This window comes from Vidua chalybeata, chromosome 3 (assembly GCF_026979565.1).
Source record: "Vidua chalybeata isolate OUT-0048 chromosome 3, bVidCha1 merged haplotype, whole genome shotgun sequence".
Taxonomy (NCBI): Eukaryota; Metazoa; Chordata; class Aves; order Passeriformes; family Viduidae; genus Vidua; species Vidua chalybeata.
In genome coordinates, this window is record NC_071532.1 from 120,107 (window position 1) to 147,660 (window position 27,554).

General features: G+C 42.9%; 1 protein-coding gene across 1 annotated transcript in view; it reads right to left on the reverse strand.

The window, feature by feature from the left end:
* Nucleotides 1-5,427: 5,427 nt before the first annotated feature.
* The window catches only part of SYNDIG1 (synapse differentiation inducing 1), a 49,045-nt gene continuing 26,918 nt past the window's right edge, over nt 5,428-27,554 (reverse strand). The window contains exon 4 of the mRNA XM_053938319.1: nt 5,428-7,200. Within this exon, the coding sequence (XP_053794294.1) occupies nt 7,042-7,200 (159 nt within the window). The 3' untranslated portion in view covers nt 5,428-7,041. The remainder of the gene's footprint in view (nt 7,201-27,554) is intronic.

The following is a 27,554-nucleotide window of genomic DNA, read 5'->3' on the forward strand; positions in this document are numbered from 1 at the left end:
CTCAATTATAAAATGTCCATGAAATGGACACTTTCCTGCGGCCGAACTTCTCTGTGTTTAAATGTTATTTTGTGATGAAAAATGTTCTTTTCAAACACAAAACAATTGCTGCTGCATGCCAGGATAATGCCAACAGGTTCCTCTCTTTGAGGGCAGCAGGCAAAAAAGGTGTGGCAAATTGTCACACCTGCTGCAGAGTTGGTTGAAGTCAGTGATGAATTAATGATCAAAAAAAGCCTGAACAGGGCTTCCTGCTGATCCTGCACCTGTCTTGAGCAAGGGCTAACAACCAAATGATGTCTGGGGTGAACCAAAGTGATTGTTTAACCTTTTGTATCAACCATAAATGCTGACCAAAAGTAACCAAGACCCTCATTAAGTGTTATTTGCATATTAACTCTCATGGCCCTTAGAATGCAAATGAAGAGAAAAGATGATATGCCTTACATGTATGACCTCTGTCACCAACACCCGGCCTATGACATAGAGTTTTCATTCTCTTTGGGAAGGACTAAAAATTGTTGTATAAAAAAGAGGGGGTTTCACAGCAAAGAAAAAGAGAAGAGAAAAAAGGAAGAATTAAACAGAAGAAAAACACCTACGTTTGCTCAGGATCGGTTGATGGACTTTTTCTCTCTCCCTCTAACAAAGGGATACTTTTAGGTGAGATTTTTGCCTCTGACTGCATTGGAACAGACCCAGAAATATTTTAATATATATATCTAATAAATCTTTGTTACTGTACCTTCTGTCCAGACACACTCTGTAGTTCGTGTATTTATCACCAGCAACCTCAGACTGCTTTCCCTTTGCTTCAATAAGCCACACTATTTGTGAATCTGGCTTCTGGATGTTCTTACTAAATTCAGCCAGACCTATGGTGTCAGCAAACCACACTATTCATGAATCTGTCATCATGAAAGTTCTTGTTGAACAGGACCAAACTCATGGTGCTGAATTGGTAATAAATGGAAATAAGGTTCATCTGCACCCAGCCCCTCAGAGCTCTGAGTGCCACCAAGAATGTTTATTTTATCCCAAGTTTCTGTCTGCTTCACTTAACAGGTGGTTGTTTGGCCTTTTTTTTTTTTTTTTTTTTTTTTTTTTTCCAATTTGATGCTTCAACAAGCCACTTGTTGCTTGTTGCTGCTTGAAAGTTACTGGTGGGAGTTCACATTTCAGACTGTTTTTGGGAGTTCACATTTCAGACTGTTTTTGGAAGTGCCACTGTTATCTTAAAAGTCTTCCTCTTGCATGTTCAGCCTTCAATGAGATGTTTTGGGTTACTTACTCATGATTCAGTTTTGTGGGTTGCCACTGGTTACCAGCAATTTAGTAATAATACAAGCTGTTGGTTCATTAAACTGTTTTTGAAAGAAAATCTATACTAGCTAGCCTATATTGGCTCCTTTGAGCATTTATTTATTTGTTGTGATCACTCTTGCTTCTTGAGTATGTCTCAAATGAGTAGAAAATAATGAAAACACCAGGACTATGGCAGGTCTTCTAAAAACATGATGGATAAACCAGTTCTAGGATGGAACAAAGAAATGTACCCCCAGGTACTCTAAAGTCCTATACACAGAACTCCATCTTTAATCCTGGAGCTTCTAGATGGCAGGATGACTCCAGAGGGGTGGTAGATAACTTAGATTAGCTCTGAAGGTTTAGCAAAAGGCAGAGATTAAATCCATGGCCAAGGTGGATCACGGCCTGCCCTCCTAGGGCTGTGTCCTTTCCATTGCAAAACAATGAGGGGATGCTGATGAGGATGTGCTACTACCACTTCCATGCACAGCCACCAGTTTGACCCCACTAAGTGGCAGCAAAAGATGCACTGGGAAAAGGTAGAAGGGAGAAAAGAAGCAGCAAACAGCTGACTCAAAAATACAGCAGGGAAAGTCCAGCTCTCACAGCCTGCTGTCCCTTCTGCAGGTGATTACTGAGCAGCATTGCTGTTATTTTTATTGTTGAAGTTGCAGCCTGCACCTTGATTGAGAACAAAATTGATTTCACTTTCTCTTTCAGCATTTCACATATACCTGTATGCGAGTATGGATATGTATGTGTACAGGTACCTGTATATATGTATGTAAATGTATGGATGTGTGTCTGCACCTATGGAGCACTAAGGAAGCAGGAGTCTGAAAGAGGAGTCTGGAATGCCACTGAGTGTTCTGGAAGAACAAATTGAATGTGTATGCAAACATCTGACCTTGTTTTGGGGAGCGAGGGCTGCTGTAATCCATCTGCTGCATCACTTCAGATGCTTTTCCTCTGCTCAAGCTCAGTCTGTTACTTGCAAGGAAATTCTTCAGAGGGAGGGTTTTGACCAAAGCAACACCGAGTTATCAGCCAAGAGAAGGTGGCTTTCTTCCCAGCCACATGGCACTCTGGCTGTGTACATTCATAAATTGGATGTAGCAAATTACAGATTCTCTCCTACCTCCCATCTCACAACATCTCACTCACCGAGCCTTTTCCTCCCCTTTGCTTCGTCCTGCAGATCCCGAAGTGTAGATCACATGGTTATAAGTACATTTGGACACGTCCAAAGAGGGAAATGTGACGGCATGAAGGAGCACCACCCACCTTCTGACAATTGCTTGGAGGAGTTTTTCCAAAGCTGCCTCATGATTAGTAAACAGCAGACATATGTTGTGCTCACCACACAGGCTTAAGCTTGTAACAGTGCTTGCTGGCAGCTCCTGCTCCCCTTCCTTTGGCACTGCTGTGAGCCTGATGTCTGCAGCACTGAGTCATGCCACCATGTCTGGAGCAAAGCCCGACATTCTTTTGTGCACAAGGGGAGCAAGACCATGTGCTCTGGTGGTCTGACTGCCTGACCATGCTTTGTTGAGTGTGTCACTACAGCAGCATCTGTGAGCAAAGCCATGAAGCCAGCAAAGAGCATCCTTTGTGCTAGCTGATACTGAGAGATGCTGGTGCAGGGTGCTGAAATGGGCTGGGCTGGTTTAATTGGTAAAACTGACACTGTTCTTGTCACCCATCTCCACCTCTGCCTCCTATCTTGTATTTAAAGCTCTCTAAGCCAAGGATAGATATTTAGATTACATCTTGCCCTGAAGAAATCTCTCAGGTGCAGCCCTTCTGCAGATTCTCATCCTGTGGTCTTGCCTTACTCAGACAAGTGTAATGATCTCTGAGATTGGAGACACTTCCTCCACAGACGTGGCTTATTGTTCCCTCTGACTGAGGTCCCAGCACTGGCTGGGGCTTCCAGAAACCTGAGTGCATGTTATCTCTGATATCTAAAACACAAGGCACTCTCTCTTTATGCCCTCTCTCATATCCTCCTTACAGTAAAGTTCATAGGCACTTAATTGCATTACATTTTTGGCTGCCTTTGAATTTCCTTTGCAAGTCAGCAGGTGGCATTTCCCAAATCATGAGAGATGTGTGCAGCCAGCCCAGAGAAGGTGGCTGTCAGTTCCTCTGCTGTTCCACCCTTGGCGTACAGTGATGTTCCCAAGCTATGCCCTCTTATTTCCTCAGCCGGGAGCTCTTGCAAGCTGGCTCTGTGGTGGGAATTGCCTGGACAAAGGGGGAAATTAATTTCAGACTGAGCTATAAAAATGATCAAGGCTAGGAGATTCCCAAATGAAGGCACAAAAAAATCAATGGAGGTACCAGGGAATTATGAAATTCTGTCAGATGACAGATGCAATATTAGACTCTGACCCAGCAAATTATTTGCTGAGTGTCTCTGTTCTCTTGAACTGTGAGACTTTTACAAAGAAGGATTTTTTTCCTTCCCTCTCAGTGAATCTCCAGCACTCCTCATGTATCTTTTGAGGTTAATCCACAATGACATCCTACATTATACAATTTAGTTGGAGCTTTCTGACCCTGGACTTAACAGTTTGGGATTTTTCCTTGCATCTGATCTTAGGAATCACAACAGCTTGTCATCTGGTTAAAGACACCAGTGCCATTTCTTTAACACCTCCTCATTGAGCCAATATGGCAAAAAAAGTCTCACTCCAAAAAGGTTTCTCTCCTCTCTCTCTGGGGTGGAAGAGATCTACTATGAACTAAAGAAGATGTCCCTGTATCCAAACACAGGAGCTCACTGCATATGGACCATGCCTGCTCTTCCCCAAGGATGAGGAGAGAATGACCACTTGGGGTAAACTGGTGCTGTCTCAGAGAGAGCAGGTGTTGGAGGCAGTTTCTAGTCATCATGCCACAGGCTTAGAGGATTTTAGATGTTTAGATGATTGTATCTGCTCTCCCAACCAGAGATTTTGCAGCAGGCCATGACAACATCACTTTTCTTAGGAAGACACAGGTGCCTGTTCAGCTCCTCAGTGACCCACAGCTCAGACAATCAGCAAACTGGACCCCTACTAAGGCACAAAAGCAATCACTGGGAGCTTTATGCCCACTCTCACCTGCAGTGAGGCCCAGGTCCATCCCCCCAGCATGCAAGCCCCCTTTAGCTTCCTTGCTCATCACCCTGGACTGCCATTCCAAGTGCCAGCTACATGTCACACCATGGATTGCTTTAGGATGTGAAGCACAAGAGCATCAGCTTTGAGCCAGGTGATGTTTCCAGGAGCACTCCTGCTATGCAGGTCTTTCACACAGTGCTGCTGTTCCTGTTTGCTGCTCACTGGGGTGTCCTGGGGACATGGAAAGCTGAACTCCCTGTGTTTGGAGTGCTATTTTTAAAGCTGGGTGCAAGGGCCCCTATGGTATTTTTAAAGCTGCCCTTGCGGGAAAATTTTTCCTAGCTCCAGAGCTGGCTTTTACCTCTCAGGTTAATATTCAGTCAGCACAATCACCAAAGATCATAAAGTAGAGTCCTCAACCATAAGATTAGTTTTAAAATTACATTACTATTATTGTTGTTAGGCTTGCTTAATGACCTTACAGTACTTGTATTTGCTTTCTAATTTTTTTGAACTCCAGGTATACTTCAAATCAAGGCTAGGAAATACTAGTTCCTTTCCCTTTAAGGGAATAATCAGTGGGTTTTTATTCAATACCATGTACTCCAAAGCTCAGGCTTTATGAGAAAAACTGACTGATTTCCCACAAATCATGCATAATACATATGCAGAAGGGACAATGCAGAGTACATTGCCAGTCTCCAGGCTTAGCTTGTAGCCCAACAATTTGCCATCCAATGTGGATGGAATCCCTATCTGTGGCAGGGGGGTTAGATCTAAATTATTTTTAAGCTCCCATCCCACTGAAATCATTCTATGGTTCTGTGAATTCAATGCCAAAAAACCTGTCAGTGACTACAACAGGCTTTTGGGTCCAGGGACAGCATGAGATGGTCCATACAAGCACCTCTCAAGGTAGCTGGACCAGGTGTCCTAGGCTAAGTTTCACTCAGTCTAAAGCTTCACATCCACCCCAAAAAAAGTGTCACACAAAGCACCAGTAGCTGTATGCCATGTGTTTTAATAAACCGTATAGCTACCAGAAAAATAGGATTGCATGTGTTTGTTCTCCCCGCCCCCGCAAAACAAAAGAAGTCAAATTCAAACCAAAATAATGGAAACCTAAAAAAAGAGGAAAAAAAACTGTCCCAGAGCAAAGATGACACACAATACAGACTTGGAGGAAAACATCTTTGATGACATCCTTGTTCAAAGAAACCATGTTTGTAAAACACGAGGCAGTTGAATAATAAAATGGTCATTGATTTGGTTGGTTTTTCCCTCTCTGTCTGTATATATATATGTAGCTACATATGTATGTCTACACTGTTACACCCTGGGGTGGGACAAAATGGTTAGACAAAAAAATACTTGAGTGCAGGGAAATTTGTAAGACAAAAAACAGTTGAATCTTGGGAGCAAGTAAAGAAGAAAATAAATGCATCATTTCAGTCAGTGAAGGAAGGACAAGGCTCAATTCCCCTGCAATTTACCACTGCTCTGCTTATTGGGGAACATACTTGTCTCTCCATGGCTATGCCGTGTCCCTGATGCACAGCTGAGCTCTGAGCTTCTGATCTGAGTGGTATTCACTGGTCTGTGTATGAGCAGGACCCCAGAAATGTATGAAGCATTCCTTTCTCTGGTTAATTCCCATGCTTTACCATGATTTTTTTTAAATTAAAAACTTATTAGTATTTCAGTTTGCATTTTTCCCCAGGTTTCTTGCACTGACTGCTGTGCAGGTCTCCACGGCAAGGCGGAGCAGCCCAGATGAGCAATAATGCCACAGTAAAGTGCTGTTATCACAATGTGACTGAATGGAGGAATTAATTTTACAATGGGTCTCACGTTACTTCAAAATTGTACTCTGTCTGCAGAGCTGAGTCATGCAGTTGAGTAACCCCAGCTGTTCTTCACTGAGTGGGCCTGTGGGACACACCTTAATCCAAAAACAAGGAAAGGAAGTAAAAATGTTTTTAATTTCCTTTTCTCCTTCCATAGAAACATACCCCCAACAAGAAGAGTAGGCAATACCACTCTACACTGAGGTGTCTGATTCACTCTTAAGCAAATGAGTCCTGCATTCAAAAGACAAAACAAGCCATGCTTTTCCTCTTGTTTTTATATTGGTCTTTCAGAGAACCAGTTGCTGTCCAGGCTTTCCCAAATCTCTGTGCTGTGCTTAACAAGCAAATTAAGCACAAGCTCATGCTGGCTGCAAAGTTCAGGTGACCAAGAAGGTATTAAGAGAACAGCTCAGTTTGCCAGATGCTTGTAAACACCATATTGAAAAGAAGGCAAAGGCAAAACACCCTTCTCCACACTTCCCCCATTTTCCTTCTGTTTATTTTTTCTTCTTTTCATTCTTTGTCTCTCTTTTGCTCTTACTTTCCCTTTTTTGTACAGGGGTTGATGAAGATAAGCAAGACTTGTGCATCACAAATGGTGGAACTTCCCCCAGCCCCTCCAGCTTCCCACCCTACAGCATTGCACAAGCCCATCTCATCCTGTACCTGCCCCCAGAAAGTGTTTGTCTCTTTTTGGAAAACCACGCAGCCTGATGTGCTGGGGACTTCTGCAGTGCAGGAACCGGGTTGGCTGGTTCTTCCCCCATTCCTGAGGCTCATAGATGGTTGTTTTTTGACAGGTAGGCAATAAGAGCCACAGCTACCCCGACGTAGATGCCAGTTCCGATTGTGATGGACAGCACAGCCAGGAAGAGAGCTCGCCGTGAGCTGGAGCTTGCGTGGTGGAAATCCCCCTTGGCTACTGCTTTGTTTGTCTGCAAGAGATACAACAATGCCAGCTATTTATTTGTTTTACCTGGAAATAAAGGTGTGACTCTAATTTCTTGGCTGAAACAGGATCCTGGGATGTAACAGGCTAAACTGGTCAGCAGCAACAAGCATTTTTAGTCAAATGAGGTAGTTTGCACAATTGAGATGGTGATAGAAGCAGCAGCATCTCAAAGGAGGGTGTCATTTTTATAGACCATGGTGTGGTATCAAGCAGGGACACCTGGCAGGCAATAAGAGATCTGTGAGCTACAAGACAGGTCTTGTATAAGGAAATGAGCTCCTTAAGTTCTGAGACAGTCTTTGTTCCCTCATTAGAGTGAGGAATTCTCAGCACTTTAATTGTATATCTCCACAGATGATCAATGTGCTGGGACACTTTCTTCTTCAGAGCCATCTACTACTCTATTTTTGTCTTTGGTTTTTTTTTTTTTTTTTTGTCTGCTTTTTTTGTTTGTTTGGGTTTTTTATTTTATGTTTTTGCTACTCAGACCAATTTGCAGCAGTCAAATGAAAAGCTTCCATACATAAAAAAAACCCCAAAAACTCTTCGGCCTTTCTGTCAATGATTTTATGAGGAGAACTGTCTCTTCTCATTCATCAACCTATTTTTTTAAGCATAATGCTTTATGAATATTTCAGGCAGAAACAATACCAAACAACACAGGTGAGGCTGCAGGCTGGAGGGAGCTGTTTCAAAACAGCAAGATAGAAATAACACAGGTTTACACACCTGCTGTGGTGTTCTTTGGTTTAGGTGGGGGAGGCATCCTACTCACTCTGCAAAGCCTCCCAGCAGGGTAACCAAAGATTTCATGATCTCCTTGTTTGGAACCACCAAACACTCAAAAGAAGATTACTTAAAAAAATGCCAGGGCCTTTTGGGATCATGTTAGGGTATCTTAAAAGTGTTGGCAAGGAAAGCAGAGAAAGCTTTAGAAAGAGCTGGTCCTTCAGCTCCCCTCAGAGACTTTCCTCGTACACCTGCTGCCCACCACAGAACCAGTCTGGATCTGGAAGGTTCCTGTTTACTGAAGTTGGGCTGAGGTAAATGCCCAGCAATGAACATAACAGGACTTTTGGATAAACTGAGGTTTGACCCCCCAAAATGAAGGGAAAGTTTAAAAATGATAGAACATTTTCAAACTGGCATTTCTGAAATGTCACTTTATGTAATGGGAAAATCTGCAACATTTGGGTTGACCTCTTTTAAATGAAACTTTATAAAGTTTTAAACCAGCATTTCTTCACCTAAAAATACATAGGAAGTCAAAGGCAAAAGAAACCATTAGTTAAAATGTCAAATAATCTGAAAACTTGACAGTATATCTTGATTGCTTCAATAGAAGAGGTTGGATTTACCAAAATTAATGAGTTGAAAGACCCAAAAGGATTCAGAAGGCTGATTTTTCAAATACTAGTAGACTTTTTCCTGATAAGATCTTCAGTGTAGCAACAACCCTGCTCAAAAAGAACAGGTTTTTTTTTTTTTCCTTGGTGAACTCTTTGAGGACAGCCCTGACCTTTGTGAAAGGATTGGATATATGGTGAAAATCCAGTTTCTTGTTAAAATGTTCACCCAGCCAAAACCAGATATCTTGTATTAGTCATGTGCTGCCATGAAGTTTTTGAATTATGCAACTCCAGACATTATGATAAAGAGTGATTTTGCTTAGGGAGCACACCTGCGTCTTCACTGAAATTCTAGTTTCCAACAAATTACCTAATCTGAGTGCATTTTTTCCTCTTAACTTAATGCATATTTTGTAATTTAGGAAAATTAAATCCCTTCTATATGGAATTTTAGCTGTAGACTGCATTGGTAAGGGCATATGAGAAGGACAATCTTATAGTTCTCCTTTATTCTGGTAAAAAAGATTTACACTGAGATGGAGAAACCAACCACACAGAAACCAGCTTTCATCTGTGAAAGAGTAATCTAAAGGAATTTGCTTAGTAATAAGAAAATTCTTTGATGCTGTTTCCTAATTAGCAAAACCCTCACATTACTACTCAACGTCATTATATGAAAATTACAGCATTTCTGCAGGTTTAAGCTAAAAGGATCTGAAAATACTTACCAAACAAAATGCAACTAAGGCCAAAAGTAATAGTTTAGTGTCTATCAAATAATGAACCGTTTTTCTTGATTTTCTTCTTCTTCTTTTTTTTTTTTTTTTTTTTTTTTTTTCCTACAGGGATCAGCTCTTTGGTGTTTTTGATCACTTTGAGAAAGTCCCTTGGTTTTGGGACAAATCCAACTGTCCCATTTCATACCTGACACAAAGAAATTACATCCTTCTGAGTTTTCCATAAGAGATGTCTGTGCTTTGGCAAAATCCATGAGGTCAAGAAATGTCTTGTGTAGATCAGACAGCCAAATCACACCCAGATACACCAGCTTTTCCATGGCTCTTTCAGAAAGATCTGTTTCAGAGAACAGTGTAGCCAGGACTGGTACAAGAATGAAGACTCAAGTGCTCTACCAACAAGAGTTTAATTCACTACAGACGCAACAAGCTACACCAGGTGTCTTAACCTTTTCTAACATGCTTGAAAGTTGCTGCAAAAATTAGTGTTCTTTCTGAACAAAATTGTGCTATCTGTGGAGTTTTATAGTACTTCTGTCCATTCACTTCTTCCCTTCCCTGGCAAGGCTGTGGCTGGCAGCCAGATGATGGATACAACAATCTAATGCAGCCTTTGGATAGGAGCAGGGGGCACAGGCTGTGATGAAGGTTGGGTATTACAAGGCTGAAACAGGGATTTTTGCACATACCAGCCACTAATCAATCTTCTCTTTAGAGGCTTTGGAAGTAAGCCAGAAAAGTGAGGAGCGGTGGGGGAAGAAGGGGTAAGGAGATCTGGAAGTATTATCTTCTTTTGTTTAACTAAAATAATGAATGTCTTTTTAAGAAACACTTTCAAGGAACTTCCCTGGAGGTTCAAGTTGAGCTTCTGCAGACCAGAGTCAGGGTGTCTCTGGGCTGCAGGTTTTACAGGCCAAGAGAAGATGAATAATGTACCTCCAAGCTGCAAGGCTAAAACATTCTGCTTCATCCCACAGTGACTCATATATCATACTCTCAAAATACCTTCTGGTACGCAGTATCTGGAAACAAGAAACATGCTGATCACAATTATTAATCTGCCTCATCTCCCCGAGGCTGGAGAGCAGGAGTGGCTCCATGCAGGAGGAGAAGAGATTATCCTGACCCCTTTGGTCAGGTGGTGAAAGGATTTCTTTTGACTTCATGGGAACAAAGAGCCAGAAAGTCCAGGGATGCACAGGCTCCATGCAGCCACTAGGCAGATTCTGAGTTTTACTTCTTCAAGTGGCATGCAAAAAAAAAAAAAAAAAAAAAAAAAAAAAAAAAAAAAAAAAGGCACAGAATGAGAAGCATACAGATGATGCTTCTGCTCCTGTATCTTCTATCTTTCTTCTAGTCAAACACTTTGTCTCCTCTTTTTAACTTGCCTAAACTTGTACTTCTGCAGATCTCCAATTTTTGGGCAGTAATTCCATCTTCGGGCTTACACCACTTATTTCCACTGATGGTGAGAAAAAGACTCCAGTGTCTTTGCTAAGGACATGGATGGATAAAGAGTGAATTCAGGATCTGGCTCTGGACCTTGACAATGCCAGCGGGAGGTGCCAGTCAGCTGGGGAAAACATGGGGCTGACAGACACTAGGCACAGGGATTGGGACATGGCAGGATGGTTTTCAGTCCTGAGGAGAGCATCAAAGGGTCTATGCAGTCCAACCAAACAGCTCCACAAGCAGAAATTATGAACTAAATAAAGGACAAATTGTTTTTTGCTCTGCCAGGCATCTGAAAATTCCATTCTGCCCGCTGTATAATGGAATGTTCAGCCTGTGGTGGCAAAGAGCTCTTCCAGAAGTTTCTGTAATTTCAGCTGGAAGAATGGTCCGGGGAATGGACATGAGTCTCAAACAGACCTTCTCCATCTGGAACTTATTGAGGAAACAATGGGGAGCAGGAGTCACCTGAAGTGCAGGTACTTCCAAACAGATCTAAACAGTTTAAGTCCTTCTGTAGTTTAATCTGACCTTTCTTCATCCAGCCTTTCAAGTGGCATTTCCTGCATTGTGAGCACCTCCTTCTTTTCCCTGCAATACCATGTTAACTTCCAGCCTTTACAATTTCCTGCCAAGCTCCTGAACAGTGAAGTGGCAGGTGAAAAGCAGTAGCCTGAGAAATGGTACTTTTACTGCCACCAAATTAAATGATGCTGAGTTGGTAGAAGGAGATACACTGTGAACAACATTTATCTCTGGAAATGCATGAAAGGTTCAAGAGAATAGAGTGTGAATGGGGAGGATGAGGGTGTAAATGAAGACCAGCATGAGCCTGTCTCTTTTTCATGTTCAACTTTTATAAAATCTGTATTACAGCCATTGGTCCATTTTGTTATCAAAGTATTCTACTGGAATTTAAAAATATGGCATAGGCAAAGACATGATTCAGCCCCTGGCTGGTGTTGCCTGTGGCATTTGATTGTGTCTCTGAGTAAAGATAAAACTACAAATGTTGGGAACAGCAGGCATAAAAGACCTGAGTGAGCAGAATGCAGAGAGATGTTTTTAGACAAGCTCCACAGCAACAGCTGTTCATTTGATTGCACTGGAGAGAATGAGACCTCAGCCTGAGATACAAAGGCAGTTCTCTTTTCCTGGCATATACAGGAATTTAGATATTTATGGTAAAGAAGATGATTTTTCCCTTCCACTTTGCTTCTACCCCTCAAGCAGATGTTTTGTGATGAAAGAGAAGAAAATTTGGAAAAGATGACAGGTGGGAAGCCCAGTTTATACATACAAATTCAGAGGCTTACAAGTCTTGCTGTTGTACAAAGTTTCACAAGGTGTTATTCACAAACTACCTATACACAAATATGTCTGGGGAAAGTCTCCTCTCTGTTTCACAAAGAAAGGCAGGGCTTTTAGAATCCTGTGATGATTTTGTTAGGGCCCTGCTGAAGGCCCTGCTAGAGGGAAGTTCTGGGGAAAGCTGCATTCATCTTTGTACCTCTAAATTGTTATGTAAGGTTGGTGTAGAGAGCTGATTCTCTTTGTCCCAATCCAAACCTACTGCTCCTCCCTGCAGTATGTCCACAGTACCAAATGAGAGGGAACCAGCCCTGTGGGGTTTTTTGGGGGTTGAGTTTTTTGGGGGGTTGTTTTCTGGTTTGGTTTGGTTTTGGATTTTTTGTTTTGTTTTTGGTTTTGTTTTGTTTGGTTTTTTTTTTTTTTTTTTTTTTTTGTGGTTTTTTTTTTTTTTTAATATATTTTTTTTTCCCTGTGGTTGCTTCTATCTGTCTCTGGTCCTCTTCCTCATTTGTGATGTCATTCATAACATTGTCTCTTCCCTCCAGCATGAGTCACACAGCATGGGAAAGGGTGGAGGATGCTGCTCAGTGCTGCCAGAGAAGATCTCAATCCTTGATCCTCACCTCCCACCCTTGGAACAGGCAAGAATGATGGGAGTTTCTGCCTTGGGCACCTTGAGCCACATTTTGGGGAAGAACAAAGGAAAGGCAACAGGCACAGCTTTAAAACCGTCTCTGGGGTGGTTTCTCCTCCTGTCATGAAGAGATTTCATCAGACAATTAGTTCATCAGTTTCCTCACCCACAGGTGTCCCTCCGGAGCTGAAACTAAACCTCTGGGAATGATAAAGTCCCCTAGCATATTAATGATTTTTGAGATAAGACTAAGAACTCTGGAAGTAAGGTTCACTCATTTGTTGATCACAGTACCTTTCCCAGCTATTTATTTTGGTATTACAACCACCCATGATTTCCCTATCTGTAATCTGTGTCACACCATTTATCTACTCCCAATTTCATGTGTTGAACACTTTCAGAACAGCACTTTCTGAACTGTTATTGACAGAACCTGGTTTCCTTAGGAAAGTTTGTTTTTCCCAGCACAAGTGGTGAGTTCCACACCAATTATATGGAATTGTCCCTGGAGGGCTGCTCCTGGGAGTACCATTTGCCAGACCAGCCTGCAAAGTCTGCAGTTCCTCTGATCCTCACTGATGTAGTTTCATTTTTCTGGGAAGGAGATCCATCCCGAGCTATTTCCTGAGAAACATTTTGTAATTTGATATGTCAACTATAAGGGTAAGAAGTTATCAGGCATTGTGGACTCTGCAGTGCCTGACAGTGAATGTGAGGTAACTTATTCCTCTTCCTTTCTGTTTACCTTGTGTGAACTCAGCTTTTCAAAAGAGTCACCAAAGATTAAATGATTCAGATTATCTCTTTCATAGGAAAGCCCTTCCCCCCTTTCCATTCCTCTACTTTCTCAAAGTCCACAAAAAACCCCAACAATGGTGGAAAAAACCCCAATTTTTTTTTATTGCATTACATTTTTGTTTTCTTTAAAACTGAATCCTCTTTTCTCCCTCTCTCCTGGAGACCAGCACAAATGATGCAACTGGCTTTAGCAGTCAGGCACAAGGAGCTTCATGACCAGGGAACAATAACCACACTCCATGGATTGTGTTGAGTGGGATATGAGAAAAAATGCCTGACCAAAAAAAAAAAAATACTGACGTAAAGTTTTTCTTGGGTTCCCAGAACTTTTAATCCATCAGAAAAAAATTCTAAGGGCAAGGAGAGCCACAGGCTGTGCGTGTTTTAACCATCTCTTCACTAGGCCAGAATGTTTAGTCAGTTTGCTTTATAACTGGAGAGAACACCAGCTAATTAAGAGCCTGATGATCCTGCAGCACTCTTGCCAGGCAAACAACTTCAGCAGGGATACATCCCACTTGGACTCCTGTCTGAATTAACATTAGCAGGCTGCCTTCAATTTCCCTGTGGCCAGGTGTAAGGACATAACACAGTTCCCTGTCTCCCAACACTGTCAAGGCCATGGAAGGAACTTGCCATAAGATAAGTCTTATGTCAACTTGAAATAAGCACGGGCGGCAGAAATTTGTCACAGAAAAGTGCTAATTCCAGGCCTGAGGGTGTGTCTGATTGGGACAAAGCTTCCCCCTGTGGCATGATGTCAGAAAGGAAGCAATTGCTGATACACATATCGCCTTAAATGATGGGAATAGCACCTGTGCTCTGTGGATACACAGAACTTGGACTGTACAAAGGTGGAATCCCCAGAAAAACAACTCTCTGGGGCCTCCCCGACGACCAAGAAGGGTGAAGAAAGACCAGCAGGATGCTTCTGGATCCACAGGTGGTGATTACCTTTTGCTTGATCTCTCTCACCCCTTCATCTTTTCTATGTCTCTATATCTCTGTACCTAACATTTACTATTAATTAAAATCTGTATTCTTGACTTTGGCATGTAGTATTAATGTGGCATGTGGCACATTAATTCAAGCAGGAGCATCTCTCACCCACTGGATCACAACACCAGGAAAAGCTGGAAACTTTCTCCAAAGGTCTGAGACCAAATTCTCCTTTGGATACAATGGAATAATTAATGGTTTTTCGAAGTCGCTACCAAATGGGACTCAAAATCACATTGTTTCTGAGCTTACAAGATCCTCTAGAGACAGATCTGTGTCTTTTACACACTTCTCAGTGGAAAAATCCTGCAAGGAAAGGTGGAGGCTTCAGCAAACTCAGGCTTCGGCAACATATGCGGATTCCACTAAATTTCTATTTTAACATCAATTAGAGAGAAATCTAACTAAATAACAGGGTCACTAGGATACAGAAAGTGTCTACACAGAATATTTGCTGGTTTAATTGTATTGCTTTAAGATGCAAATCAGTTTGCACTGAGCTTTTTGTATCAGCCAGCTCTGCAATACATCACTTTACAGGGTATGAACAAGGCTCTTTTTCCATGCAGAGAAAGACCTTGGTTTTGAAAAGATGCTAGGAGCCTTACTAATGTGTGTCAAGAAGAAAGTGACTCAGTTACTCTGGATCTGGTGTTAGAAGGATGCATTTGACACAGCAAGAAACACTGAAGGTTGATGATGATAGAGAGGAGACAAATAGCAGGGAGCCCTAAATTCAGAAAACTGCTGGTGGTCTGAAGTCCCCAGGGCAAGTAGGAAGCACCAAGCTTGGCACCACAAAGCCCAGTCTACAAAAAAAGTAGGACTGCAGGAGCTTCAGTTCCTTCTGTTCATATCCACAGCCATTCCCTAACAGGAGCAGCACCTGCCTACTCTCAGCATTTTCCTGCCTCCTAACTTTGGCTCCCAGCCAGACAACAGCAGCAAACACAGCTGAGTGTCTGGAAATCCATGTTCCAGGTGTCTCAGAGCTCTGGGATTCCTTCTGAGCAGTGACAGAAAAAAAAACCCTGGACAAAACTGTCTGTCTTGCAGACACTTAAGTGGTTGGGGTTTTTTTAATTTCAAAAATTTAATGTGTTATCTTTCTCTTCTGATTAAAATGATTAACATTTCCTTCCCATATAAAACAAAATGTCTGGATTTTGTCAATTAATTTAATTGCATTAAAAATACTACTGTGACATTCCAGAAGAGAAAAACACAGAAGGAAAGTTTTAAAAGTTCTAGAGGAGAAGAAAAGAAAAAGAGGGAGATCTAATAATTTTTTTTAAAGTCTAACTCTATTGAAGATTAATCAGAGATAAAGGCAAGGAACTGATGAAAATTTTCATTTCTTTCTGACCAAGAGCAGAAAACACTGTAAAAAATTATGTTGAACAGAAATGTATACCATCAAAATTCTTTTTTAATTATGGAAATTTATTTTAGAAGTTTCTATACATAATTTTGAACTATTTGTACTACTTCTGAGCTTTCCTGTGTGTTTATAAAATTTTCAGATGAAAAGTTTCTTTCCAATTGAAAAAAAAGTGTTCATTTTGTTTTGCTTGAAAATGTATTGATATGGTATGATAAAATATTTCCAAAATATTTTAGGACACCTTTTGATACAATAAATTTCTCAAATAAACTCTTTTCTGAAATGCTATATTTGTAGACACACACACAAAGTCTTAACAAATCAACAAAAATCTGGTGCATAAATTCCTATTTGAGTGTTTAAGCATTCGGTTTTTAATTGCTTTTCAGTAGTCAACACATGTTTCTTCTACATAAATGTGATCCTACTGAGGAATCAACTCCTCTTCTTGAGGCTGGGAGGTTTAAGAGAATAAACTGCTGGGAAGAGACGTTCTGGACCTAGGGGATATTTTGTCTCTGCTGCTGACTGCAGACTTGAGAATGGACTTTGGAAAACACAGAGCTAAGAAGGGAGACACTAAGGAAATTATTCCTGTCCGGGATGCTCATTCTGTGGGGGAGACCTGGTAATTGCATTACTTAGTGTGATCACTGCAGTACAAAGAAGATGTCTGGCATCCTTCCTACCTAGTCTCCAAAATCATCCTTGGATCAGGAAAGAAAGAATTAGGAGAAAAAAATGTTCCATAAGACAGGCACCTTACCCAGACATCCATTAGCACCTACCAGTGCCAGCAGCACTGGCTGCAGAAACTGGAGCACGTGTTCTGGAGCCTCTGGTTCAGCTCCCTGCTCAGCACAGGAAGGCTCAACAAGATCCCATTTCTCACAACGGGAAAATTTCACCAGCTGACCTGGAGCAATTAACTGCCATGCGTCACCACTGCCGTTGGCATGGAAATGGAAGGTCTAACCTTGTGTTAAGCTGTCAGCACCCTGAAATTACTGCTCTGCCTTTTCTATGACTCAGCAACTGCAAGACAAGAACTCCATGTTCTCCAGCAGAAACACATCCCAGAACTGTCATGCCAGCAGATATCAGCCCCTAATCTCTTGTAAACAAAAGCCCTCCCTCCTACAACTGCAGCACTAAGAGACAGGCGCTGCTGGGTTTCAATGGGCAGGGTTTGCACCACTGTGGGTGTCATTCAAGGAGATTTATCTCTTCCCCCACAGAAGAGCTGAGTTGTAGGTGCAGAAGACAGTCAGGTGTGCAGCTGCAAGGAGCCCAGTAGCACCAAGAGGCAGCCAGGAAGGCTTTGCTCATCCTTCCACTGCACAGTCAGCAGGGCAGAAAGCTGGTGATAAATCAGGGCAGTTCTCCAGAAACAATGCTGTTGAAGAGTGAGTCACCTGCCCGAGTACAAAGAACAGCTCCTCCCAATAGTTTGTTTGCCTGCATCACAGAGAGAGCAGAGAGACCCCCTAACTGCAGGGCAATAACAAAATCAGTAAATGAGGGAGCCCTGCAGGTCTTGTAGCACAGAGCTGCTGATTTAAGTTCCATAATTTCATGAACTTCCTTCTAATGTGCCTCCATCATGCCTGAGTCAGCTTCTATTCTTGACCTTAGGAAGAAAGCAAACTGCCTTGAGGCATAGATCTCCAAGGATTCTCTGACTCTGGTGCTCTTTTTGTCCAGCATCTAAGCAATGCCTGCTGTACCCACCTCATGATATTGTTTTCTCCATGCAGCCTTGCTCCCTGAATCTCCTGTTACTCTACTAAGAGAAAGGAGTAGGATGAATCAGTGCTGCAGCACTTCCTACGTTGGCACTTCATTCTTGTTTTCCAGGGCCCCAAGTCAGGATATTTGCTGCTTCGATCATTGCTGGTGGAAGAAAGAGGCCATCCCCGGGGTCTCTTCTCCCTTTAACAAACTGCTCCACAGGAGCAGGGGTTTTCCTCAGTGGAAACCCATTAGCACACAAACATAAGTCCTCATTGTCCAACAGGGAGGGCAGAGATTGCTAACAAGGATCTTTCTTCATGTTTTCAGTAGTCATTAACAACCTGTTCAAATTTTTTAATATAAAATTATTCCAGTGTATACAAACAAAACCATGAAGTCTGCTTATTTTCTCTTTCCCTCTCATTATTTTGCATACATATAGGAATTGTCTCCTCATCTGTGATTTAATTGGCCTGGCTGTTTATGCCAAAAGAAATGAATAACAGGAATGAAGAGCTCTGCTCTCCAGCCTGTTGGCTTGTCTAGCAGCAGGTGGGTCAAGCCTGAGCAGCAGCTGCTGCAGCTCCCTGTGTGCATGGCTGTTTGTCTGTGTCCTGCCTGCACATCCTGCACAGAGAGGATGGCTAGGGAGAGGCAGGAATGCACAAACACATTCCCTGCAGGAGCAGCCCATCCATATGGTGCGCTGTGTGAAGAGGGATAAAAGCCTCTGCAGGACACCCTGGCTGAGCAGAGGACTCATCCTGTCAAATGCAAAGCTCAGGAATCAGTGCAGGCCTCATCCTCATAGTGAAAGGACTTTGTTTGGTGTTATCCTGTCCCTTTCTTTTAAGGTATGGGGAGCAGGGTGTACTACCCTGGGCATCTGGCAGGATGGCAGCATCTAGAAAGGAAATACCCTTCCACACATCAGTAAGTCCCTTTATTTGGGCTGTCTCATGTCCAAGATCACTCTGTCACATACAGGCAGGAGGAGGACTGCTTCAAGTTTGCTTTTGTTTTTCCTGCAAAACCCAGCTGAAGACTCTCCTTCCTTGTTAAATACAGGATGTCACTTTTCCTGGCAGTGATCACATGCCACACTGCCACAGCAAAAATGTCCATCTCTCAGCTGAGACACTGAGAGTGCATGAGTCATGGGCTTCAGCTCAGCCTGGGGAAGGCAAGGAACCACTGTGCCTTAGGATCTGACAGCTCACAGGATACATATCTTGGGTTTGCTTGTTGCCAGGGTTTTCCCAAGACCTCAGCTAGCCGGGAACAGATGGAAGGGGCAGTCAGTGTTAAGCTGCTTTTAAAATCCGCCTCCTGTGTGGGTTCCTAAGTAAGAGCAGAGTAGTGGAGGAAGATCTGCTCTGCCTCTGGGGACCAATTTCTCAGAAGTTGTTCAGAGTGATTCTTACCTCTTGTGGAGATAAACAGACCTGTCTGATTCACTCGTTGCAGTTTTACACAAAAGGCTATGGAATATGGTGGAGCCCATCCACAGGTGGCAGCAAGTGGAGCAAGGTGAGAGTCCGGATGCAAAGATATAAACAGTGTGGATGCTTAACCTTCCACAGTGCAGATGTGGAGCTACAAAAGGAGAGTTACTCAGTGAGGCCCAAAACCTATCCTATTCTGATGTAACTGTTGCATTCATCCATCGGAGGATTCCAGCAGGAAGTCATGCAAGTGGAAAAGGATTTGATGATTAATTATTTCAGAGTTTGCTTGTTCACTTCTCCTTCCCCTTCCGTCTGTCTTTCCCTGTCATGTCTCTGCCTCACTGGGCTAATACATGTTTCATGACTGAAATACATCCTCTCTGAAAATTTTCCACTGAAATATTAATAAACAACAGTTTTATTTATTTGCTCAGTGCTTAATGACTTCATGGCAGCTACTCTGCCAGAGGCCTAAAACCACTGCCTGCCTTGGTGACCAGTACTTTCTTATTGTTGCCTTCTCCTCCTCTGTGTCTCACTTTTTTTAAACTGTAAGTCCTCAGGGATGGGCTGAAGCATTTTTCTTAATATTTCCAAAGTCTTTGATTTGTAGAACTCCTAGGAAAATAGGGACCCTTTTCCTGGACAAGTGCTGGTGGCAGTAAAAGAGACACAGATGTTATCAAGAGCATCTTAGTGACATGAAGACAACTGTCCACACTTTTCTCTTCCACTGGAAAATAGCAGAAGGCCCCAGCACTTCTTGGAACAAGATACAAATGTTATTACGGTGTGGCTCTTTGAGGTCCTCTGTTGCCCTTCAGTTCAGAGAGGAGGTTCTCACAGCAGCAAGGATGCCAACCCCAAAAACACTCTAAGGTAAAGATATATTGCATTTGTAATTACATTTCTATCTCCCTCTACAGAAAATCTGCCTGCTGCTGGAGGAGATATTTCCTTGTTGCAAAAGTAGCTATTTCTGCTCATTCTGAGTGATTTCTTGGTTATTGTGACAACAGCAGCATCATAAGTACAATGTGCAGAGATAGGAAATCACCCTCCCAAGGCACAGCTCCACCACTCCTCATGGCAGCGGTCCTGCAGGACTCTGTCCCTGACTCCCTCAGCAAATGTCTCGGTGACATTTCCAACCTGCTGCTCAGACAGATTTAAGACGCGCTCTGTGGTGCCTGCATGCTGGGGGCTGAAAAAAAGTATCCACTTGATGATACCCTTTCAGGGAATGTCAGCAAACATGTCCCACAGGCAAGCACCAGCCAGAAAGAGGGCCTTCAAATGTCCAGAGACATCTGGGATGATGGGGAAGGAGGGGAGTTCCAGGAAAGGGGAAGTTTTGATGCCAGAAGGCCTCCTGACATCCCTGGGAGGTGGTGTGGAACAGCCACAACTGCTGGTGATTTTGGCAGCCCTGGGCAGCAGGACAGATTGGCAGTGGTGTGCACTGAAGTTCTGTGTGGGACTCCAGAGTGGGCTGCATGTGGTTCTTGATCTCTTCTCTGTGCCATCTCTCCTCTTGGGCAGATTGAAACTTCATTCTCCAGCTCAGTATTAGGCAACATGCCGAAGAGCACTGGGACGGGGAAGGAGGATGATAAGGAGAAAGGTAAGAGACCCTGCTCCAATGAAGAGTCAAGAATAAATAGCTGGAGAACTCAAGCAGCAATCTTTAGTGGCCTTTAACTTCTGTGGAATTTGAAATTTATTGTCATTTGTGTGTTTTATTCAAAAATCTCCTCTTGGCAAATTTAACAGAACGTGAAGGTCTTCACAACACAGAATGGGCTGGCAAGGGTGCTTTGATTCAGAAAAGCATTGAAAACTTGGTCAGATCTGACTTTTACCCTGTTCTACAGCAACCTTCCCAAACCCATGAGAATGCCAGCACTGAGCCTTTCTCTGCAGCACCAGGGGCCAGTGGTAAGTGTGTTATCCTGCCCTTGCCTTAATACTGATTAATTGACCTCTGTTTTGAGCCAAATAATTTCTGTGAAGGACTGAAAAAATGGCAAGAGCAGTTGAAGAAGTGGCACTGTTCCTGCCAGTGTCAGCTGATCCCCGTGTGGAGTGGAGGTGGCGTTTGTGTTTTGCAAATGGGCCTGAGCTGCAGCTCTTCTCACTGCTAAGCTTCTTTTGAAACTTTCTGCAACAGCTTTTTTACACCCACCCACACAGAGAATGACACGCTCCCAGGGCTGCACGGGGAACTTAGCAACATTTTCCTGCTAGAAAGACACACAGGTAGCAACAGCAGCCAGATCCGAGGCACCTCTCAGTGCCTGCAGCACCTTTCCTCCCCACCTTCCACTCCACAACTGCAACACTTTCATGCCTTGTCAGGGTCTTGCTTCAAAGAACACAATCAGCCCTTTGCATCCATCATCTCAGAGTGCAAGCTAAAGGGCAAAGCAAGATATCGGGCCACACAGCAGGGCCAAGGACAGCTTTGGGTCCCCCCAGCCCGAGACTCGAGCCTGGGTGACCTGCTCTTCCTGTGGTTGGTATTCCACCATTAATGGGTGGAAATGAAGTTCTCAAGAGCTAAGACACTTGGTGACGATGCATAGCTGCAGCTGTGAGAGGGTACAGATGTGGTAAAGCACCAGCCTAACCTGCACTGGGGTTTGTCCCTGTCCTTAGTGTGCGGCGGCATAGAGAGGCTTTCTCAAGTTCCTCCCGTGAACACAGAGGTGAGGACATCCTCCCACAGCAGACAAAGAGGGAGACAGGACCAACGCACACCAACTCTTTTAAGAGGTCTGGACACGTGTGGCTCAAAAAACCCATAGAATTCCCCACCGTGGATCCTTCTGAGAGACAGCAGGAGTGAGATATCCTTGCGGGATAACAAAAAAAAAAAAATTGCAAGAAGTTTGAGGAAGAGGAGGGAAGACAGACTTTTCATTTGTGGCAGATATTACTGACTTCGGTGGGACAGACCTGAGGTGGTCCAAGGACAGAACACCTCCAGACAAGTTTGCTTCTGTGGTTCTGTTTTATGAAACAAGATCCAGTGCTCATGCTACTTTGTTGGTACTGAAGGAAGGATTGACTAGAGTATTCTCATGACAGATGTCTTGCTATGAATCCTTGGAAATCTCATCTCTAATGCTGCCAGGCTTGGAGGAGAGACCACTTTTTGGGATCCAAAAAGGCTGAAGACCACTGCTTGCTCCGTTAGCAGTAGTGCTGTTCCTCAGCAAATCTGAGGCTGGAAAAATGAGCTTGCATAACATCCAAGAACGGACTGTGGAAGGGACAGTAAGTTTTCATCAGTGGGAAACACACCCTGGGAAGTGTAAAAAGGCTGGGAAAGTACACTAAGCTATTTCCTCTAAACATCTTTCTAGTCTTCAAGGAAGGTTGCCATGGAAAAAGAACAATTTAGAGATCTCAGATCCCCTTTGTTTGTTTTGTTACTTTGTTCATTCCTTTGTGCAGTGAAGATCCCAGCAGAACCTAGTCAGTGACATATCTTAAATATTAATAAACAGATCTGCCTTCTGTAGTTTGGAGCAACCTTCCAGAGAGGGGTGCTCTGAAAGCAGCTGTTTGCTTGCATGATCTGGTTGAAGAGGATGTCAAAATGATGTGCAGGATCCAGAATTGGCAAAAGAGGGTGATGAAAATAGCTGTGACTGCTGGCAGAGCACGGACTAAAAGTGCTCCTGTTCTAAGTGGATAAGTTTCAATGGAGGAAATAGCTGTCAGCTGACATAGACATAGAGCCCCAGCATCCCAGAAATACTGAACCCAGGGGGAATTTTTCACAGCCCTTTCTTCACCAGTAAACTTGCAAGACAGAACCTGAGCTTTACAGAAACAACCAGCAGAGTCTGACTGGGACATTTTTCTCCATGCGTTTTCCATTTGTTTGCCTGTATTATGACATTTGAGAGAATGGGAGAGCTCCCTGTGAAAATTTTTTTGGGGGAACGTAAAAATGTTCTGAGAAAAGGGAAATATTTTGGTTCCAATTCTCTGCTGTGGCTCAAAAGCAGCTCCACCAGGATGCTTCATGGCCAGGAAGCTCCAGGATGCTCCTGCAGGGACTTCTGCCACCACTAAAGAACAGAAATAAAAACCAGGGTTGCAATTCTGTATGTTGGGTTTAAGTTCTTTTTTCTGCAAGGAGGGGAAATAAAAGGAAACATTCTGCTTTTGGACCAGCTGTCAACACCTTTTTGGTGGTCAGAAATGTATCAACACAGCCTCTTAGAATGAATTTGTAACTATTCTTAGATAAATGTAACTATATTACAAATGTAACTATTCTTAGATACTCACTTTAGGTTTACTGAGTATTAAGAAACCCCCAAAAGTCTTCCGGCTGGTGGAGACTACTGATTATTTTCAGAGTATAGTGGAGTTAACAAAATAAAGCAGAAAATAAGTAAATATTAGTCTAAAAATATGCAGACTTGATCTCTGCAATCCTAAAAAGCAGTAGGGTCACCATCTGGGAAATTCACCAAAATATTACAAACATGACATCAGACCAAGTGAACACAGACACAAGACAATTGTTGTGACAGAGATCTCATGTGAGTTCACCAGCTGAAGGACACAAAAGCTGCGTGAAGAAGTGAGAAATCATACAAAATGGACATTATACCTGAAAGCAAAGGAAGCATACAATGTTTCATGGATATCAAGAATAATTCAGAAGGAACCAGACAGGAGTCTTGATCTGTCCCATTACTCAGAAACAAAGTATAGACCTTAGGTAGAAAATTAAATCCTAGAACCTTAAATGCACCCATCTGTGGGAAATGGAGACCTCTTATCTCATAATGCAGGTTTTCCAGAGCTGCAAAGTGATTTCTAATAATCAGTCCCACCTCTCTCCCATTTCTTCATAAAAAAGCGTAGAAATGTCAGAACTGCAATTTGATCCTAAGGAAGATTTTTGAAATCTGGAAAGACCTTTTAGGTTGAAAAATTAGAGTGCTTTTTGTTTGTTTGTTTGTTTGTTTGTTTGTTTGTGTTTTTGGTTTTTGGTGTTTGCTTGTTTGTTTGGTTTTTCTCCTGTTGAAGGAGAAATTAATGGTGGGAGAAAAGAGGCTCCAGGTATTTGCTGCCAACAGTTTTCTGTTCTTTGAAGAAATGAGCTACCTTTCAAAGTAGCTCAAAGTCAGGCCTACTCACCTGCCTCTGTGCCTTGAAAGAATGTTGGCACTACATTTTCTAATAAAGTTGACTAGGAGACACAGATTGGACAGTACTCACCAAACCCAAGGTCTGTAAATAAAATCACTGGGAAAAGGCTGCAAATGCACTAGATATCAAAGTAGCCAGTAAACTAATTTAAGAAGGAGATTGATTGCTGCTGTGTGAAGTTAAAAATTACTATGCTTTTTTTCCCCACTGAAATTAGTCACAGAGAAGAGGCATGTTAATAAATCAGTTCTGGTGTGTAGCAAACAGGCATAAGGAAAAGTAATTAAAAGCTTGTTGAGATCTTAATCTGTGTCTATAAATGCTGCAAAACCATTCCTGGCTGCTCATATAAACCTTTTGCCCATCACTGCCCAGGTGAAGTGATAGTCCAGTGAGATGGGTTTGATTTCAGAAAAACCTTTCTAGAGGTAAAAAGGGTGAAATGCAATGAGACTGTTTTAGTAATCCTGAAGAGTGTGTGGAGAAGAATAGAAATACTTCCTGCCTTTCCCATCCTTGGAGAGCATTCCTGATTTTCTCCCAGTTCAGCTCTTCTTCAGCCTTTTTCCCTGCTCTGCTCTGCAGCATCGAGGAGCCTTAGCTGCCCTTCAGACATTGAATTTAATGACTGTGCCACACAATAGAAGTGCAGGCAAAAGAAAGAAGGAAGAGTTGGCACAGGCAGAGATGTATTGTGCTGAATTTTACGTCAGGACCAGAAGGGATTTTATTATATGATTTTCTTCTTTACAGCTCCCAGCAGAGCAGCGAGTGCACAGATAGGCTGTAAACCCATACAGTGCAGGCTGCATAAATCACAAATATAAAGCAATGTAATATTCCCTCCTGCTGATCCAGCCCCATCAGCCCTGTCAAGGCCAGGGGGGGCCATTATTGCTTTTGGTGGCATGTCTCTGTTTGCAGAGATAAGAGAAGAATCAAGAGGGGGCACAGCTAGTGGAAGGGACCAAGGGTACTGGAGATTCCCAATACGAGACCAATATATCCCAAATATAAGGAGACTTACTCAAGAAATTTTATGAGGCCATGACAAAATGGATTTAAGACCTCGAGACCTTTATTCCTAGCTGGGATTTTGCACCAGAAATGAGATCCCTGCTCCTAGCTGTACAAAAATGCCCCTTCCACATACATCCTGACACTCAAGGAAGCAGATGCAATGGTTGTGAAAGATGCTGTTTGAAGATGTTTCACTAGGGGAAAAACAAACAAACAAACAAACAAACAAACAAACAACCCCACAACTGTTTTGTGAACTAATGAGCAGCCCTGGCAGCTGAAATGATCAGTGGCACATAATTTCATATCAAGAGACATTTGCCCCCTGACAGCCATATTAATGGAGTCCAGCTGGGTGTTGATATGGTTATCCTTTGCTGGTAGGTATAGAGATATTTTCCACAGGCAGACAGGCTGCAGGCTAATGATCCTTCCTTGATGGGGCTCAGAGGCAGAGAGCTCTCCCAGAGGTCCCTGTCACAGACAGCTAAGCAGGAAAGTCAGGGATCCATGTGGAGGGGGAGCAGCAGAATCCCAGTCCCTTGTGCTCCAGAGGGAAGGATTAGCCCATGCCCACAAGCTGCTGAGGCCACAGTGAAAGTGTTCCTGGGAGCTGAGCAGGCAGATGTCATGGGAGATGGATTGGGTTTTCACGTGCTGCCCTGAGGATAATGATTTCCTGTGGGTTCTCACAATGTTAGAGAACACAGGTGCCATGAAACAAGTTGAAAAAGTAGCTGTCCAGCAGTGTAGGTGATGGTGTTTGCTCATGCAGAGCTACACTGCCAGCTCTGACAGAACTGCTCTAGGACAGGCAGAGCACACAGGGTTTTCAGTCAGCAGCCACAGCAGAGACGTCACAACAGCAGTAATGGAAGTGCAAGGAGAGGCAGAGAGGACGGCTGGCTCGTGTGTGACTGCAGCTCCTGAGAAGTCACTGGTATGTGTCCCTCAGCCTTTCTCTCAGCTGTTTCAGGGTTGGAGGATGCCAGGTTCTGTAAAAGCATGCAATAACAGACTCTTTCTCTTCCACCAGCTTTTGTTCTAAGGCCTGCCTTTCATGCTCTGAATTTCCAGCAGATCACCTTTATTTCCAGCAGATGTATTTTTTACCCTCCAACCTGATGTCCGCAGTCACAGATGTCACCCATCAGGGATGCTCTAGGGCTTTATTGTTCACAGTGATTCATGAAAGCCATTAGCTTTGAAAGGTAGCCCACTAAATGTAAAAGGAAATCAGCAAAACAACAGATCACAAAGCAGCTGTGAGAAGTCATGTAAGCCTTACTTAGTGCTACATGGCATTGAATTCATTCACATCGACTTCATGGGCTCTGCTTTGACACCCAGGTGATGTACAAATATGAGTAAAGAATATTTTAGTATTCCCTACTCTTTAAGAGGACACTGCGTCTGTCTCTAGTTTCCCTGTTTACCATTCTGAATAAGAACACGGTGGTGACAGACAGATGGACAAGATGAAAGTTGGACAAGAAAGAATGACTTAAAAGCCCTTGCCATGTACAGTGTCTATGATTTCATGAGTCATTTCAGTGAGAAAAAGAGGTAATGAAACATTTGAATGGAGTTAAAAAGACATGACATCATGGTTCTCTTTCCTCTCTTTGAAATTAGTAGTAAATTAAATTAACCTCAGCCATTTATCATTAACAAAAAAACCCTTTAATTTGCTTTCTACTAAATACATGTCCTCTCTCTCTTAAATCAATTCACAAGAGAAAAGTGAGAGGCTTTTTCCTGCATATGCAAAGCAGAACAATGTGGTCTTTGAGCCACTTATAGAACTTCCATCATTAAAAACAAATCAGCAATAGCTCCACCACAGCTACATCCAAACACCAACTAAAATACTTAACTGCAGCCTTTAGCAGCAGTTCTTGTTCTGGCTGCTTAACTGAGTACCCTTTCCCTCTGGGTTGGCTGAAATGCCCTGGTGAGATTCCCTGGGCACAGCTGTTTATGCCCTTCAGAGATGCTGTCTTTGGCTTGTTTCTTTTTCCCGGTAGAAGTCAGGATTTTCCTTGCGACTTCGTAACTCATGGTGACACAGTTTTACAGGATTCACCAAAGGCACCTTGAGCTGATTTAAGGACTCCCTATGATTTGGGAGGGTTACGCGGACAAGGTTCAGGCCCCCTCCCTGCAGGTCTCTCCTTTTTCAATTTTTGATTTTTCTCCTCTCTTTTCTCCTAAAACAGACTCCATGATTCTGCTGTGCATGTGGTGAAAAGGAGAAATAGAAAGTCACCTTGCAAGAGTTTACAAATGGTGG